The sequence below is a fragment of the Anomalospiza imberbis genome, chromosome 6 (assembly GCF_031753505.1).
Source record: "Anomalospiza imberbis isolate Cuckoo-Finch-1a 21T00152 chromosome 6, ASM3175350v1, whole genome shotgun sequence".
Lineage (NCBI taxonomy): Eukaryota > Metazoa > Chordata > Aves > Passeriformes > Viduidae > Anomalospiza > Anomalospiza imberbis.
Window position 1 is genome coordinate 2,056,626 of NC_089686.1, and position 18,495 is coordinate 2,075,120.

Below are 18,495 nucleotides of genomic sequence, written 5' to 3' on the forward strand. Positions count from 1 at the left end.
CCTAATTCAGCTGAGAATGAACAAATTCCAGTGAAACTTTTCTCTGAGGCAGGAGAAATACACAGACTTTACAGCATTTTAAGAAACCCCACCACACTATTTTTATCATAAAAGGCACATTTATGAAATCATCAAAGTGAGGCTCATTTGGAAAATAAATTAATACATTTTCACACTTTTGTCAGCAACAAGATTGATGCCTGAAACCCTGACATCACAATCTCTGAACTTATTTTCATAACAAAAGTGTAAAACTTCTGTGTCTGAAAAGACCTCTTTTCACAGAATGCTACATCAAGGTTCATCATTTAAGTCTCAAGTAAAAACCCAAACAAATGTTTACCCCCAAACAATCATCACCTGAGAGGAAAGAGCAGTGCACAGGGAAATGCTGACTCAGGATCCCCCTGGTCTCTGTCTGCTTTGCATTTTAATGTTCTTTATTCTGTTAATACATGTCAGGGCCACACCCCATGTGGGAGGAAGTGGCTTTTGCAATCCTTTTGTAGGATTTACTGTTGATAGGCAACACTTCTGGCAGGGAGGGAAGAGAGGATTGTTCCACTGTGGGAAGTTTTACACAGCCCTGTGGCACTGGAAGACTTGGAACAGCTGAATCTCTGCCTAGAGTGACCAAAACTTTGCTCTGAAAGGGTTGGTATTTGAATTTCCAGCAGTCAAGTTCCTGGTAAAGTAGATGTTATCAGGGGAACAAAAAAGGAATTATAATAATAATATTTTTTAAAAGGCAGATTAAGCCATTTTTCCCCTCAAAAAAGTGTCTCCAATCTGTACAGCCTCACAGCTGCCCTCCTGTGCTAACCCACTCCCATCACAGGAGCTCAGAAAAGAACTTTTTAAGGAAAAATTAATGTCCAGTTTTGTGGTACGAACTCCCCACAATTATCTGTGTTACCCAGCAGCTGCTGTAAAATCCTCAATACTTTGTCCCTGAGGCCACAAAATTCTGCTTTACAGCAATTCTGCAGGACACTCCCAGAGCCTCAGCTCAGCACTGAGTTTACTTCACCTCTCCCTCCACACAGACTCCTCCAGGCGTAGCCCTGATAAAAACTGGGTATCGGTGGAGTTCAGAGGGCTCACCAGCACTGTCTGAGCTCCCCTCGTGCTCAGGGAAAACGGGAAACCTTCCTGACTCATCCCTGCTCAGCCTCCGAGGGAAGCAGCATCAAACATGACTCAAGGCAGGTTTCTGCAGCTTCCCTCCCTTCACATTTCCTGTTCCAAAGACCATTTTCCCTGGATTGCTCAACTGGCTGGACAAAGATCAGCTCCTTTTGCATCCTCAGCATTCAAAGGAAGAAACCCAAACCCACTGAGGAAGTTTCTGATCAGCGCTGATTTCCCAGCTGTAAATTAAATGAGAAGTGATTGTTTATATCCGTATTTTGATTTCTGCTCCACAAAAAGTGCGGACAGTGATCAGACAGAGTATCTGAAGTGCAGATCTAAATTGACTTGGGTTTGGTAATCCTCTTGAAGCTTATTTTTCTGTGAAATACTCTACATTCACATCGAAGGCTCTGAATACTGTTCTCAGTCTGTGATAAAGCCTTTAATTCCACATCAGCAGGGCTTATCCTATTCCATTACTTCCACGTCATCCAGAGGGCTGCAGGCTATGATTCCAATGGAATCAGAGCGCGCACAGAGCCACCCCACGCCCGTGGCTTTTCAGACCCCTCTGAGGAGGCAACCAGTGAGCACAGGCGTGGCAAATCCATGGATAACCCCACACAGAGGGAGGGATCCCTCCTCCTCTGCCCGTGCTGGAGACCCTGCCATGGCTGCTCCTGCTCAGCTGCCCAGGAGGCTGTGGGCACAGAGCATTGCCAAGGCTGCTGGGGCACTACCTCCGTGTCCTTCGGGAGCAGTCCCAGGTGGCAGAGGGGCAGCAGGCAGGATTCCTGCCGGGATTCAGAGCTGGAAGCGCCGCTGGGCCTCGTCGGCGATGGCGGCGGCGATGGCCAGGGAGGAGGTGGCGGCGGGGGACGGCGCGTTCCTGACGTGCAGGATCCTGCTCCCCACGGCCCCCGAGCCCCCGTCGAACACAAAGTCGTCCACCAGGTTGCCCTCACTGTCCAGGGCCTGGGCTCTCACACCAGAGGGACCCCTGCAAGAGCAAGGAGGAGCAGAAGGAAAACATTGTCCCGAGTCAGGAAATGAATTCCCGTGAGGAGGTGTCCAGGGAGACAGCCAGGAGGACAGAGGGTGGAGACAAAGCATTTTTCTGGGGAGTTTTAGCACTCAGGAGGCAGAGTGGGGGCATCTGACAGTCATGGGATCATTGAGGTGGCCAAGCTGTGAGCTTAAAGCCCACCCAGTGCCACCCCTGCCATGGCAGGGACACCTCCCACTGTGCCAGGCTGCTCCAAGCCCCAGTGTCCAACCTGGCCCTGGGCACTGCCAGGGATCCAGGGGCAGCCACAGCTGCTCTGGGCACCCTGTGCCAGGGCCTCTCCATCCTCACAGCCAGGAATTCCCCCCATCTAAATCTGCCCTCTGTCAGTTTGAGGCCACCACCCCCCTCATCCTGCCACTCCAAGGCCCTGTAAATAATCCTTCTCCATCTTTCTGCAGGTTCTCCTCAAGTACTGCAAGGCCACAGTGAGGTCACCCCAAAGCTTCTCTTCTCCAGGCTGAACAACCCCAAAACTCTCAGCCTTTGCTCCCAGCAGAGCTGCTCCATGCCCCTGATCATCCTGGTGCCTCCTCTGGACTGAGGAGCTGCAGGTCCTTCCTGTGCTGGGACCTCCAAGCTGGAGGCAGCTCCAAGCTTCTGTATCGTATTTTGGTGGAGGAAGGGACCAAACCAAGTTTTCTGCTGTTCAAATACAAGATTTCCCAAACAGAAGAAGCTTCTTTTACCTGAGAACATCATTGGTGGTGACCTCAGGGATGAACTTCTGCAGCTGCCTCACCTGGGCACTGAGGGAAAAGGCTCTGTACAGCTCCCCCAGGCCGTAGGACACGTTCCTCAGCACCAGCTTCCACAGCCCACTGCAAGGGGAGAAACAACTGCACTGAGGGAAAACCTGCCTCAAAATGCACCAGGTGCAGCTGCTGGAGAAGGCAGCGAATGCAACTGCAGGGCACAAGTTCCCATCCCAAAATCAGGAATCACACCATGCTTTATATTTGAGAAAGTCATGTTTGTCCTTCTCTGCTGCAACAAACCTTGCTCACAGAGCTGTGGCGTGGAATTAATTCTGAATTCCAGTCCTGGAAGTGTTCCAGGACTTGATGGAGCTTGGAGCAACTTGGGCAGGGACCTCTTCCACTGTCCCAGGGTGTTCCAAGCCCCATCCAGCCTGGCCTTGGACATTCCAGGGATCCAGGGGCAGCCCCAGCTGCTCTGGGCACCCTGTGCCAGGGCCTCCCACCCTCCCAGCCAGGAATTCCTTCCCAATCTCTCATCTCTCCCTGCCCTCACAGCCAGGATTCCCAGTTCCCAATCTCCCATCCATCCCTGCCCTCTGGCAGTGGGAGCCATTCCCTGGGTCCTGTCCCTCCATCCCTTGTCCCCAGTCCCTCTCCAGCTCTCCTGGAGCCCCTTCAGGCCCTGCAAGGGGCTCTGAGCTCTCCCTGGAGCTTCTCCTCTCCAGGGGAACATTCCCAACTCTCTTTCCCAGCCTTTCTCTGCTCCCAGCACCCTCTGCAGGTATTTCATGATGCTGTCTGAGTTGATTAAGTCATCACAGTGCAAACCAAGCCCGGAACAGCTCCACCAGCACCTTCCAGTGAGCAGCCACATTCCCAGACTGGCTGAGACATGTCCTGGTAGAAAATTCAAATATGAGACCACACGAAGTCAAATGCCTTGGGGAAGTCAACCCTTACCAGCACAAGTGTCTTTAAACACACCAAAAACATGGGAAGAGCAGGATTTGGGGCAGGAAGTGGCTTCCATGGCTCACATTTCAACAAGAGCAGGCAGCAGACACAAACGTGAGGCATTACCTGTAGGTCATGGCATCTAAGAAGTCTCCAGGGCTGAAGTCCAAGAGTTTGTAGCCCTCTCTCTTAAAGGCCAGCACTGCATTAGGGCCAAGCCAAACACTGCCATCCATCCTGGGAGTGAAATGGAATCCCAGGAACGGGAAACGAGGGTTGGGAACCTGCAGTGGGACACAGGAGTGAGCAGAGCTCTTACAAACAGCAAATTTGCCATTTCACTGCCCACCACAGCAACAAAAGTGAGGCACAGAACCTCAGAACTGGCTCTGAGCTGGTTTTGCTGCTTGTTAATTGTGCAGTCGTGGCATGCCATTAATTTAAACACTGGAGAACAGAGCAGGGCCAGATAAAGCTGAATTTTAGGGAAAAGGAAAACAAATCACAGGGGAAAAATGAAGTCCACATGATTTCTTAGGATATAAGCCAACAACACACTGATTTTATTCACCAGCAGCAATTATACTGCAATAAAACAGAATAAAAAACATTAGGAAACCCTTACTGTGTGTACAAACCAGTCTGAACTTAGCAGGCCTGGTTAATGCTAATAATAATGCTAATAATAACAAATCTGCATGGCTTTTTGTTCCACTTCCTCCCATCCCAAGACAGGATCCTGAATCATTCCCAGCTGAGATCAGACAAATAGCAATGCCCAGCATTCCAATCTTCCCGAAGATCCAGTGTTTACCACATAAAGCCGGTCTCATATTCAGAAAAATCAGCGTTTAAATGGATAGAATTAGCTAAAATGCTGCCCTGGGAATTCTCTCCACTTGCTCTGGAACTCCATTTTCTGTCTGGGATTGCTGCTCCTCATCCCATTATTTGTCTATATTAGGTGTTGTTCCCCTTTCTCCCACATCTATTTTTAATGACAAAATCAGTTAATTCAAAAATAACCTTGAGAGGAAAATACCTAAATCTGAGTGTTGGGTATTAGGACAAAAGATTAAACCCTTCGTCAATGATTCATCACAGAATCCCAGAATCACCGAGGTTGGAAAAGTCCTCCCGTGTCGTTTGTGAATTTCCTGAGGGTACAGTCAACCCCTTTGTCCAGATTATCAATAAAGAGATTAAACAGGACTGCTATCATTATTTAAATAATAAATAATAATTTACTGTCATCTCTCCCTGAGTTCTGAATCCTGCCTACAGATTTATTTTAGGACATACAGAAATAATTTAGAGTTTTCTGGATATGTGGCAATGCGTGGCAATTCCATCTTTTCTCTATTAAGTTAAAAAAACCCCAAAACTAAAACCATAAACAAAACAACTGGCAATAATTTCCCACATGGTACTTCCATGTTTTCCTCAATTAACTAAAAAAAAATTTAACAAAATCCAAGCTGTCCTGTCCCAAACCAACGGAATCTTCATGCACGTGCGTGCATCACTGTCTGACAAAAACAACCTTGGATTTTTTCCCTTTTTCTGCATTTTTAGCAGCTCTAGGGCACCCTGTGACAGACAAACCAGGGGGCACGTACTGGATAAATATTTCCTTTCACCAAGTAAGACTTTTCTGGTTTTAGCACCAAGTAATCCCCCCGGAACGGGACAATCCTGGGCTCGGGGCTGCAGCCGCTGATCTCGGACAGGCGGTCGGAGTGAAGCCCTGCGCAGGTCAAAATGTGCCCACAGGAGATCTCCTCACCCTGTGGGAAACAAAAAACACACTAAAATTCTATTTATCTGCTAAAAAAAAAACACCCAGAAAAAACCCACTGGCATTTATTTAAGTAAAGAAAATTTATTTAACTTATTTTTTAAAAAATTAACTTATTTAAGTACGTTAAATAAGGATGTTCACTGATTTGACCCCACAGGGTGGGAGCAGCTACACAAATTGACAGCACACAGGTATGGAGAGCTGCTAAATATTAAACACCTTTACCATTAAATAAATTAATAAATAAAATTTAGAAACTATTATCCATTTATTTAGCTCACAGTATCTGCTTTTAAATACGATTTTTTTTCCCTCTAACTGAAAAATATTTGCATGAAAAAAAATACCAGTATTTGGTGGAAAAAATCTTAACAGATTTTGGAAGCTACTTTTTAATGAAGGAGCAAAAAAATAGGAGAAAAAAAGCAGCAGGATTAAATTTTAAAATGAGCAGAGGGGCTGTAAAGTTGTTTTTGTTCCAGATATTCCCTCCTGAAGGTGAACCTCAGCTCCTGACTTGCAGGAACAGCAGCTGTCATGCACCTGTTTCACTGGAGCAGTTTTGGTGATAAAATGATAATAAAATAATGCTAAAAGCCTCCTTATCATTTTACGGATGCCAGAGCCCAAAAGTAAACATGAAAATTGGTGTTTGTCACCAAATGAACAAATCCTAAAGGAGTTCTTGGGAGCACAAGCACCAGATTGTGCAAATACAGCAGATAAGGGATGTTAAATGTTAGGCAGCAGAAAGCTGTAGCTTAATATTTTACATCATCACTATTATTATTATTATTAAATAATTTGAACATCCTCATTGTTGAGAACTGATTGCAGTTGTTTTATCAAACTGGTCAAGTTGCTGAACAGCAGCTTTTTAACTTTTTTTTTTTTTTTTTTTTTAATTATTAATTCGCAAGGAAAAAAAAATCTGAAGAAAAGGAGAAGCAGCTTCCTGGAAGGAATGAAAACTCCTTTTTCACCCTTACCTTTTTGTTCCTAACAATGACTGGGTATTTCAGCCCTGCAATGGAATTAGACAAGAGAAGGAATTACTGGAACAAGTAACAGAACTGACAGAACAAGCAGCTTGTCACCAGGAAGGAATTTCCCTCTGGAATATTTTCTAAGCTGTGGAAGAACTACTGTTGTCATAATGAATGCTGTTGGACATGACTGTATTTATTAATTAATAGGTTTTTATTCTTCCCTCTGTGTGCCAGCACAGATCCAATCTGCCTTCGGGATAAGGGAAATCACTATCACAAGAATAAACATGCAAGATTCAGGTAAATCTGATTTTAAGAGGCTAGAACAACTTTATTTCTCCATTTTACCCTCACTTTCTTCCATCAGTTTTAAATGTTTCAGATGAAGGGTGACCTGCCTGCAGAAAAACACCAAGTGAGTTTGCTGAATACTCTCACTAAGATAATTTTGCCTTTTTTTCTCATCTCTAGGAGACAGAAAAATTCAGAAATGCCATTTCACTTAAAACAATTGTGTTTTGAACAAAATCTTTGTAGTAAACGGAGGGCAAAAAAATCCAGCCTTACCATCTTCACTTTCTGCAGAACTTTCTTTGGCCATCTCCATGTTTGTGACTTCAAAATCAGTCAAGATTGTCCCACCTGCTTCCTGGAAGTCTCTGGCATAGGACTGGGCCACTTGTTTGTAATCCACAATGCCAGTGTAGGGAGAATCAAGGGCCATCAGTCCCTGGAAGGGTTTTAGAGACAAAGGGAAGAGTGAAGTTGGAGTGTTTCCTCTGGGGTATCTGCACGGCCATGAGAAGGGAGTGCTGCAGTCCCTGGAAGGGTTTTAGAGACACAGGGAAGAGTGAAGTTGGAGTGTTTCCTCTGGAGTATCTGCAGGGCCATGAGAAGGGAGTGCTGCAGTCCCTGGAAGGGTTTTAGAGACAAAGGGAAGAGTGAAGTTGGAGTGTTTCCTCTGGAGTATCTGCAGGGCCATGAGAAGGGAGTGCTGCAGTCCCTGGAAGGGTTTTAGAGACAAAGGGAAGAGTGAAGTTGGAGTGTTTCCTCTGGAGTATCTGCAGGGCCATGAGAAGGGAGTGCTGCAGTCCCTGGAAGGGTTTTAGAGACAAAGGGAAGAGTGAAGTTGGAGTGTTTCCTCTGGAGTATCTGCAGGGCCATGAGAAGGGAGTGCTGCAGTCCCTGGAAGGGTTTTAGAGACAAAGGGAAGAGTGAAGTTGGAGTGTTTCCTCTGGAGTATCTGCAGGGCCATGAGAAGGGAGTGCGGCTGTCCCTGGAAGGGTTTTAGAGACACAGGGAAGAGTGAAGTTGGAGTGTTTCCTCTGGAGTATCTGCAGGGCCATGAGAAGGGAGTGCTGCAGTCCCTGGAAGGGTTTTAGAGACAAAGGGAAGAGTGAAGTTGGAGTGTTTCCTCTGGAGTATCTGCAGGGCCATGAGAAGGGAGTGCGGCTGTCCCTGGAAGGGTTTTAGAGACACAGGGAAGAGTGAAGTTGGAGTGTTTCCTCTGGGATATCTGCAGGGCCATGAGAAGGGAGTGCTGCAGTCCCTGGAAGGGTTTTAGAGACACAGGGAAGAGTGAAGTTGGAGTGTTTCCTCTGGAGTATCTGCAGGGCCATGAGAAGGGAGTGCTGCAGTCCCTGGAAGGGTTTTAGAGACACAGGGGAAGAGTGAAGTTGGAGTGTTTCCTCTGGGGTATCTGCAGGGCCATGAGAAGGGAGTGCTGCCTGTCTCCCCATGTGCTCAGCTGGATCTGGAACATTCAAAGGGGGTTTTAGGGAGCAGATCCAAAATGTTTACAGGGAAAATAAGAAGATTGAAAAAGATTCTTTTCCAGAAAATTTCTGTCTGTACCTACAGCTGTCACTCCTAAGTGTCACAGCTACACCAGAGCAAGCTGCCAGATGAAAGAGCACAGGGAATTCATATCCAGCTTTTCCTTTCAAACAAAGACAGACTAATCAATAGCAAATCTGTCTTCCACAAACTCCACACATTCCTCCTGCTGTGAAAACAAACAGGCTCAGAAGTGCTACATAACAACCACACCAACTGCACTGAAATGGGCTTGATCCAAATCCACTTTTATGGCTGGGAAGGAATTTTCAGGCTCTTCTGAACTTGAACCTCACGGCCAGAAAAGTATTTGTGTTAAATTAAAAGATGTTTTCACCTGAGAAAGAGCTCTTACAATTTGAATTAGAAGCTCTTACAATTAGCTAATTGGAAGTATGGCAACCCCTTACCCTGCAGAAGGGCTCCTTCTCCTGGATTTCCTTGGCTCCAATGAGTTTCAGCCCTGGGACATTGTTCTGCAGCCCCCTCTCATACAGAGCCTTGAGCCTTGGAATTTCATCCTGTTCCACAGCCACAATCAGCTTTGGGGAAGGAAAAAAGGCACAGCAGTGAGCAAAACAGAGCCAGGGCAGGTTTGGCATCAAGCACAAGCAGTACTGAATGAGTGAACAATAAATCCAGGGGGTGAGGAATGGTTGGTGCCAGTAATTGCACAGAATTCTGTTGCTAAGGAAGCACTAATATATCACAGAGAATTAAAAAATAAATGCTAAACTGTCATTTGGGTTACTATCAATTGACAATACTTGCCAGAAGCAGCCTGAGACTACAAGTCTGCATGGGAAAGAAGAGAATTTGAATTTGAAGAACCACTGGGATGCTTTCAGAAGTAAAACTGAACTCAACCCAAGATGTACAAACCTCCAAGAGCCTCGGTAAGAGAGTGAGGACATGTTCTGACATGGTCTGAGTGGAACTGTACAGTTTCATTGAACCAAGGAGTCTGTTCACAGCTATCACAGGAGATAAATCCAGGCTGTGAATTACCTGTGCCAGGTTTGCATGGACCATGATCCTTCCAGGCCAGCTCAGCTCTGGCACCTCACAGGTGTGAAGCTCTCCAGGCCTGGGGCTGCTTTAGGGAAAGCTGGTGTCGTTTCACCATGATCTTCCCTGGAGTGAACACTGCCAGGGGAGTGGCATGGAATCATGGAAGCGCTGAGGTTGGAAAAGCTCTCTAGGAGTCCAACTGATCCCTCAGCACAGCCAAGGCCACCACTGCCCCATGTCCCCCAAGTGCCATATCCACAGAGATTTTAAATCCCTCCAGGGATGGGGACTCCAGCACTGCCCTGGGCAGCTGTGCCAGGGCTGGGCAGCCCTTTCCAGGAAGGAATTTCCCCAGTATCACACCTAAAGCTTTGTGGTGCAACTTGAGGCCGTTCCCTCTCCTCCTGTCCCCGTTCCCTGGGAGCAGAGCCCGACCCCCCCGGCTGTCCCCTCCTGTCAGGAGCTGTGCAGAGCCACAAGGTCCCCCCTGAGCCTCCTTTTCTCCAGGCTGAGCCCCTTCCCAGCCCCCTCAGCCTCTCCTGGAGTTCCAGCCCCTTCCCAGCTCCGTTCCCTTCAGCTCCCTCCGGCCCCTCCTGTGGCTTTGCTGTGAGGAGCCCAGAGCTGCCCCCAGCGCTGGAGGTGGCCCAGCAGTGCCAGCACAGGGGACAGGCACTGCCCTGCTCCGGCTGCCACCCTGCTGTTGGTACAAAATACACAAATTCAGCTCACTCAGGCTCCAGCTGACCCCTTCAGGACAGCAGCTTTGAGCAGGCTGTCCCCTCAGGTGTGCTGCTGCACAGATCCACAGTGCCACCCTGTGCCCAGCGTGGCAGCAGAGGGAGCAGGGACCAGACACAGCTCCGAGAAAAACCATGGAATTCAAATTTATCCCTCAGGGCCAAAACCATGGGGTCAGGAGTCCTGTGGAAACAGCAGCTCAATGCCCAGTGAGAGCTGGAAAACCTGAATTGAGCTGGGAAATGGGATACAGAACTGGGAAATGGATACAAAACTCTGTTTCACGGAGCCTGAGCACACCTGGAATGCTCTGCCCAGTCCTGGTTCTCACCAAAGGCACGCTGAATTAGAAATGGTTCTGAGCCTGAAGGCAGGGTGGGGAGAGTCACGAAAAGCCTTCTTTCAAACTGAGACTCATCAGCAGGAAGGGATGATTTGGGGGCAGGAGGGGATAATGTACATTATATACATTTATGTAGAAAATGATGTGCAACTTGGAGAGCGTGGAGAAAACCCACGACCAGGCCTGTGCCGTACACAGCTTCCATTTCCAGGGGTAAAGCAGGGAATCACAGGAATTCCTGTACCTTCCCACACTGTTTGTAGGGAATCCCCTTCTGGTCACAGTACTTGTAGCACAGGGCTGCCCCCTGCACGCAGAGCTTGGCCTTCAGGGAGCCAGGGGTGTAGTAAATCCCACTGTGGATCACGCCACTGTTGTGTCCGCTCTGGTGATGGGCTAAAGAGACAGAAGAACACATTGTCAGAGCTCATTTGTTCCCACCGAATCACTTCTGCTGTCAGAAAAACGAGTTAATTGAGGTCCTGCCTTAAATCAGCATGATAAGAGATGATCAAGTGAGAGAACTGCACAATTAATTCCTCCCCTGGCCTCCAAAGGTGAGAGAAACACTGACACAGCCAGCCCTGGTTAATGATAATCCATCACAGCCTGCATTGTGTTGGACCAACAGGGCAAAAAACCCTAAACCCACAAATTTTTCCTTCAAGAACAAACCAATCAATCAAAATGTTTGACAGGCTAGAATTAATTGGAAGAAATGCAATTTTTACAATGAAATGCATCCCTTAAGGCCTCATCTAACATGGTATCTGTGCAATCCACAATGCCTTTGGACATGCTAGCAGGCCTGGGAGGATTTTTGAGTATTTGTGAATTGGGTTAGGTTGCTATTTCCTCTTTGAAAATAGATAAAATAGAGGTGAAAAATACCACAAACATTTTTACTGAAGTAATTTGGTCAGGCTTAAGGTATGGATGCCCAAAAGGTCATTCCTGCTTGGCACTCACACAGCTGTCAAGGACTTGGTGTGTGTCTTGGGGACAAAAAGTCATTTTGTGTCATTCATGGAACATCTCAAGAGCAATTCACAGCCAGGCTGATGGAGCTATTTAAGACAAGATTTCGAGCCCACAGGTCCTGTTTGGAGTTAATCAGTGATGTCTATCCCTTGGGATTCTGCCAGCTCCGTGCAGGACCTGCCTGTGCCCTCTCACAAGCTGCACTACCCCTTATCCTGGTTATTCACCCTCTTTGTCCTCTCTCCTGACACTCGTGAGCTGCTGCAGCCCCAGCAGCCACGCTGCAGCTCGCACACAGTGCAGCAGCAACACTCGGGATTCCCGAACTTCAAATTCCCAACCGGCAGTCCCAGCAGCGAAGCACAGACCGATGACAGCTCTGCTGAAGGGCACATCCTTGGGAGAAGAGTGGCAGAAATCCCCTGTTAGCAGAGAGTCTTGGCACTGACATGCAGTCTCAAGCTGCATCAAGGGAAATGTGGCTTGGATACCAGGAAAAAGTTTTTTACTGAAGGAGTGATGAAGCTCTGGAATGTTCTGCCCGGGGAGGTGGTGCAGTCACCATCCCTGGTGTGTTTAACAAAGCCTGGATGTGGCACTGGCTGCCAGGGTTGGGTTGAGCTGTTGGGGCTGGGTTGGACTCCATGATCTCGGAGGTCTCTCCCAACCTGTGAATTCTGTGGATTCTGTCAGAATCATCACAGAATTCCAGGATGGTTTGGGATGGAAGGAACTTTAGAGATCACCTCGTTCCATCCCCCTGCCATGGGCAGGGACACCTTCCACTATCCCAGGCTGCTCCAAGCCCTGTCCAGCCTGGCCTGGAACACTTCCAGGATGGGAAATCCATCACCCACTTCAACAACAAGAGGCAGCTGCTCTCCCACCGCTACTGCCCACAAGCTGCTCCCTCCACACGGACACCCATGGGATGCCGAGGTTCTGGCAGCGGGCACAGCCTCCCGTGGGTCCCTGTGCCCTGTCCCGCTCCGTACCCGGCTCCTGCTCCTTCTCCAGCACGGCGAAGGCCAGCGAGGGATGGCGCTGGATGAGCTCCCGGGCCGCCGCCAGCCCCACGATCCCCGCGCCCACCACGGCCACGTCGAACGAGCTGCAGGGACACGGACACGGCCATCAGCACGGCCCGGGGTGGGGACAGGGATGGGGGAAAAGGGCAGGGATAGGGGAAGGGGATGTATGGAATAGAGGGGAGAGGGAAAGGGGACAGGATAGGGAGGGGGGATATAAGGGAAGGAGATATCAGGAATAAGGGGGATACAGGGGAGAGGAAAATGGGATAGAGGAAAGGGGATAGGGATGATTAATAATGCAAAGGGGAAAAGGAAAGGGATGGCAGATAAAGGATATAGGGTGTGAAAAATGCCAATCACCGGTTTTTAGAAGTTTAAAAAGTGTAATAATAATAAAATGGTTATAAAAATAGTTATGCAATTAAAGTAATAAAAATTTAGAGTTATGACAATTACAAGACAATAAAAAGCAAAGAATTACGGACGTCGGGATGTTTTTGGGCACTGAGCTGCCAAAAAGATGCCTTGTGAACAAAGGAATAACCTTTAAAAGCAGTAGCCTGTTGCATATTCATACATCTCATACATGATGCATAAATTCCTTGCAAATTAATAATTTTTCTGGTTTTTGTCAACTTCTTCCCCTTAATCCTGGTGGTTCCATGAAGACGGAGAGAAGGTGGGAGAATGTTTGTCTTTTCTGATAAGGAGGCAGTAACTCTTTGTGTGCCCTGTCACTGTTATCTCTGTGCGAGGAGTTTCTTGATTATCTCATCTCTTCCTTGAGCTAGTTAAAAAATCCTACATCACAGAGCTTCTATTTTAGCATTGTGTTGTAACCTAAAACTATATTTAACACACTCCTTAAGAGAATTAATACAGCATACCTTTCTAACATTACAGACATCATATTCATTGCAATATTTGCAAAAAGCCAATCATGAAATATGCATTTTTCACATAGGGGAAGTGGCTATAGAGAATGTAGGGGATAGAGGAGAGAGGAAAAGGGGCTAGGGAAAGGTGATATAGTGTGAAAAACGCATACTTTACCATTGGCTTTTTGCAAATATCACTATGAATATGATGTCTGTAATGTTAGAAAGTTATGCTGTATTAATTCTCCTAAGGAGTGTGTTAAATATAGTTTTAGGTTATAACACAATGCTAAAATAGAAACTCTGCGATGTAGGATTTTTTAACTAGCTCAAGCAAGAGATGAGATAATCAAGAAACTCTTCACACATTGATAACAGTGACAGGGCACATAAAGAGTTACTGCCTCCTTATCAGAAAAGACAAACATTCTTCCACCTTCTCTCCGTCTGTATGGAACCACCAGGATTAAGGGGAAGAAGTTGACAAAAACCAGAAAAGTTCTTAATTTGCAAGGAATTTATGCATCATGTATGAGATGTATGAATATGCAACAGGCTACTGCTTTTAAAGGTTATTCCTTTGTTCACAAGGCATGCTTATCGGGCTTAAGTGCCCGAGAGCATCCGGACGTCCGTAATTCTTTGCTTTTTATTGTCTTGTAATTGTCCTAACTCTAAATTTTCATTACTCTAATTGTATTACTATTTTTATAACTATTTTATTATTATTAAACTTGTTAAAATTTTAAAAACCAAGTGATTGGCGTTTTTCACATACAGCAAACATAGAGGATAGAGGGACAGGGGATAGAGAAAGGTGTTATAGCAAACATAGAGGAGAGAGGGACAGGGGATAGGGAAAGGTGTTATAGCAAACATAGAGGAGAGAGGAGAGAGGGACAGGGGATAGAGAAAGGTGTTATAGCAAACATAGAGGATAGAGGGACAGGGGATAGAGAAAGGTGTTATAGCAAACATAGAGGAGAGAGGGACAGGGGATAGAGAAAGGTGATATAGCAAACATAGAGGATAGAGGAGAGAGGGACAGGGGATAGGGAAAAGTGTTATACCAAACATAGAGGATAGGGAAAGGTGATATACCAAACATAGAGGATACAGGAGAGAGGGACGAGGGACAGGGGATAGAGAAAGGTGATATAACAAACATAGAGGATAGAGGAGAGAGGGACAGGGGATAGAGAAAGGTGATATAGCAAACATAGAGGAGAGAGGGACAGGGGATAGGGAAAGGTGATATACCAAACATAGAGGATACAGGAGAGAGGGACAGGGGGAAAGGATAGAGGAAAGTGATGGAGAAAGGGACGGGGGAAGTGGATGAGCAGAGGTGAGAAGAGAGGGGAAGGGGTGAGGGCAAAGCACAGGGGACAGGGAGAGCGTCAGGGTGACTAGGGCAGGGGATGAGGCAGGGCCAGGGGAAGGAGCCGCCGTGGGGCGGGGGCGGGCCCGCCCGCCGCCCGGCCGCCCCCCGGGCTCACCTGCACCGCCGCCCCGCCGCCCCCCGGCCGCCCCCCGGCCTCACCCGCCCCACTGCCCCGGTGCCCCGCCGCCCCCGTTCTCACCCGCCCCGCCGTCCCCGTTCTCACCTGTCCCGCCGGCTCTGGAGCCGCCACCGCGCCGCCGCCCCGCCCGCGCGGCCCCTCAGCGCCGCCGCCATCTTGGGGGCGGAGGGAGCGCCGGGGCCGCGGCCGCGCGTCCTGCCCTTGCTCTCCCCTCCTGCCCTCCTCCGCCTGCCCTCCTCCTGCTGCTGCCCCTGCTCCTCCTCCTGCTGCTGCCCCTGCTCCTCCTCCTGCTGCTGCCCCTGCCCCTCCTGCTCCGCTCCGCCGGGCAAGGTTCGGCCGCCCCCCTGCAGCCGTGGGCCCCGCCGGGCTCACAGCCCCGGTCAGGCCGTGAGGGCGGCGCGGCCTCCCGCTGCTGCTGCTGCTGCTGGCGCTGCAAATAACATCTCCCTTTTCCCCTCTCCCGTCTGCAAGAAGGTGATGATGGCTTTGGGGACGCTCTTGAGGAAGCCGCCGCTGCCGCCGGGCGGCTGTAGAGCCTTCTGGGGATGGCTGAATGCCGTGTTCAACAAGTAAGAGTGAGTCGCTGGTTAATAATTAACTTTCAGATCCTTCAGATTTTCTGCGCGTTTTGTGAAGCAGAACAATCAAGTCCCTACGCTGCAGAAAACGTTTTCTGTCATTAATGCTCCTCTTTCTCCCCAGATTGCATGTTGGTTGTTGGCCAGGGGTCAGTCCGTATCTGCTTCCCCTTTCAAAGACGTGACCTTCCAGAGGAAGGCGTGGGCTCTGCCCCTTCCCTGGAATGGCCAAGACAAGCTGGCCACACGGATCCCATCCCTAAATCCTGGTCATCGTTGACCCCAAAACTCACCCAGTAGCACAGTTTTCCTACCTTACAGACATGGAAGGAAACAGAGTTAAGTCCAGTTGTAGTTGTATCCTTTTTTTACTAAAAAGCATCTGCCACTTAAGTTAAAAAACCTCTCGCCGGACTGAGCACCGCACAATCCAAAAATCGCCCGTAAACCCTTTCTAGTAAATCACATCCTTACTTCTCTGACCGTGCACATGACCAGATACTTGCTGTGGAGCATTTTAATTATCCATGGAATAATTGTGCCGCACTACAGCCAGGCTGTGGGTGCTCTCTGTGTCCCGCAGGGTGGACCACGAGCGCATCCGAGCCGTGGGCCCCGACCGGGCGGCCTCGGAGTGGCTGCTGCGCTGCGGGGCCCTGGTCAGGTACCAGGGCTCGCCCAAGTGGCAGCAGGACTACAATGGGCTCCCCACGGGGCCCCTGGGCAAGTACAAGATCGAAGCCATCAACGCCACTGACTCCTGCATCATGTACAGAGGATTTGACTACCTGGGTAACGTACACACGGCGAATGTTCTTCATGGGCGTCGTTTTAATTGCCTCAAAACGTGAATATTGGTGTCATTTTCTCCTTCCGTAGCAAGATACTGATAAATCATTTGTGGGTTTTTTCCTCCTTTACAAATATTTATCAGTCGCCAAGGTTTTGCTGGAGGTGTGGTATGAAGTGGAAGGACGTTGAGCTTTTACCTGAAGTGGCCGTAGCACTAAGGAAGTGCCACGAATTTTGATGAGTTTGTAGCAAAAAGCACTATAAATATTATTTTTCTTCTGCACCAAGGGATGATTTTGGTGTCTCTGAAGTCGTAATTCTGCTCATTCTCCAGGCATTTGTGATGTCTTCAAAGACAAAAAGCAGGCTCTCTTAAATCTCTTAAAAATAAGAGATTAAACAGGTTTCAGGTGGCCTTTAAATAACAGAAAACAAAATGGGAACAGGCTGTTTTATTTTTTCATAGCAAGGGACCCTGAATTTCTGCCATCGCTTTCTTATGTCAGAGTCATTGTTTGTTACCTAAAATTGTGTAGGTTTTTTGTTACTTGCCCATTTCAAAGCTCTTGAAATCTGACTGAAATGGCTCAAACCCATTGAGGTTTTCCTGACTGAGGTTTTCCTAAGTCTGAAGTACCACTAAGGGACTTTGGAGATTCATTGTGTGTTACAGCCCCGCTGTCTAAAGGAATGCGTTGCTGGGTGGTTTTAGGGGCAGTTATTAAATGGAGAACTTAACCACCAGCACAGGCTGGGCCTGGAATTCTGGAGCAAATCCTCACTCGTGCCTTTGCAGATGGCCTGGAGCACGTTTCGGACATCAGGTTTGAGAAGTGCATGTACATACAGGACGAGTGTCTGCAGAGGCTCAGCGAGACCAACAACCTCCAGAAGAGTCTGCAGCAGCTGAAGATCATTTCCTGTGGGAATGTCACAGACAGAGGCATCCTTGCACTCCACAAGCTGATGTACGTGAGCCACTGAGTGCTTCCACAGCTCCCTGCTCCGGGCTCTGTGGGACTGGGGTTGTGCTGCCTGCAAGGGCTGCGGTGGGGCTGTGAAAGGGCTCTGGGTTGGCTGGGGTGGGCTCGAGGGTAAGTAATTGATGAGGAGCTTGGCTTGTGTTCCTGACCCCTCTCCTGCAGCAGCTCTGCAGGGCAGGGTTTGACTGTGTCCCGTAGCTTTTAGTGCTTCTCCGCCTCACAGCTTAATGTCATTCCTCTTGTGCCTCAGGGTCTGGGACAGACCTGGGTGCTCGGGAATGGGGGGCAGTTGGATACTGCAGCTGAAAACCCCAAGCACCCACTTCAGGAACAAACTGCCTGTAGCACCATTTAAAATACCAAAAGTTCCAGTCACCATTTAAAATACTCAAAACAACTGCAGTAGAATAATTTCTCCAATTTCTCTGTCAGCAGTTCAATAGTAGTTGCCCATTTTCTTTTTGAATATTTACAGAAACCTGGAATATTTGTATCTGAGTGACCTTCCTGGGATCAGAGAGAAAGAAACGACCTTCCGTGTCCTTCAGGAGGCGCTGCCCAACCTGGAGCTGGAGCTGGATTTGGAATAAACACAGCAGCACGTAACTGAGATGTATGTGATTTCCTGGGCTTTGTCTTACATCGCATAAATGAAGCTGTAGACACCACTGCGTTTCCAGTAGGCCCAGCTCTCCCAGTCCAGCCTCAAAGGTGTATGTGACCTTTTAAGAAATCATGCAATTAATTTTTATTAAGCTTAAGCTCAGTGGTGGATCAACAACGGACAGGGCAGGCCTCAGCACACAGGCATCTGTTTCCTGTTTTTCTAGGAAGCTCTGAATACCTCAGTTAAAGTTTTCAGTATTTTATTGCACAAGAGCAGAGTGGCAGTCAGGGAATGTCGGGGTGTGTGCAGTCGGTGTGTGGTGTTGGTGCTGTTCCCTCTGGGAGAATCACGCCCAGTAGGTGGGTGCTGATTTAATAAAAGAGGTTCTGGGTCTTTTTTGTGTTCTTCACACTTGGAGTTTTGTCTGGTTGAACGATCTGCAGGCCTGCAGGGTCACCCTCTCAGGAGCACTGTGCTGCTGAAGGGAACATGGCTCTTTGTGCAGGAGCAGCAGCTCTTGGGCACAGCCTTCAGCACATTTTTGCTGTG

The 18,495-nt window shown here is 48.3% G+C and overlaps 2 protein-coding genes across 2 annotated transcripts; one reads left to right on the forward strand and one right to left on the reverse strand.

Annotated features, from left to right (window-relative positions):
* Positions 1-1,904: 1,904 nt before the first annotated feature.
* L2HGDH (L-2-hydroxyglutarate dehydrogenase) lies at positions 1,905-15,297 on the reverse strand. The gene is made up of 10 exons (XM_068194927.1): positions 15,071-15,297; positions 12,550-12,665; positions 10,818-10,969; positions 8,892-9,023; positions 7,213-7,375; positions 6,646-6,680; positions 5,475-5,642; positions 3,982-4,139; positions 2,890-3,021; positions 1,905-2,134 (listed from the first exon to the last, which is right to left on the reverse strand). The coding sequence occupies exons 1-10, from the start codon at positions 15,139-15,141 to the stop codon at positions 1,939-1,941; spliced, it is 1,323 nt and encodes a 440-aa protein (XP_068051028.1). The 5' UTR covers positions 15,142-15,297; the 3' UTR covers positions 1,905-1,938.
* On the forward strand, positions 15,272-17,951 carry DMAC2L (distal membrane arm assembly component 2 like). The gene is made up of 5 exons (XM_068194934.1): positions 15,272-15,316; positions 15,458-15,555; positions 16,148-16,356; positions 17,153-17,324; positions 17,815-17,951. Exons 2-5 carry the CDS (start codon positions 15,464-15,466, stop codon positions 17,927-17,929), a joined length of 588 nt encoding a protein of 195 aa, XP_068051035.1. The 5' UTR covers positions 15,272-15,316; positions 15,458-15,463; the 3' UTR covers positions 17,930-17,951.
* The last annotated feature ends 544 nt before the right edge of the window (positions 17,952-18,495 follow it).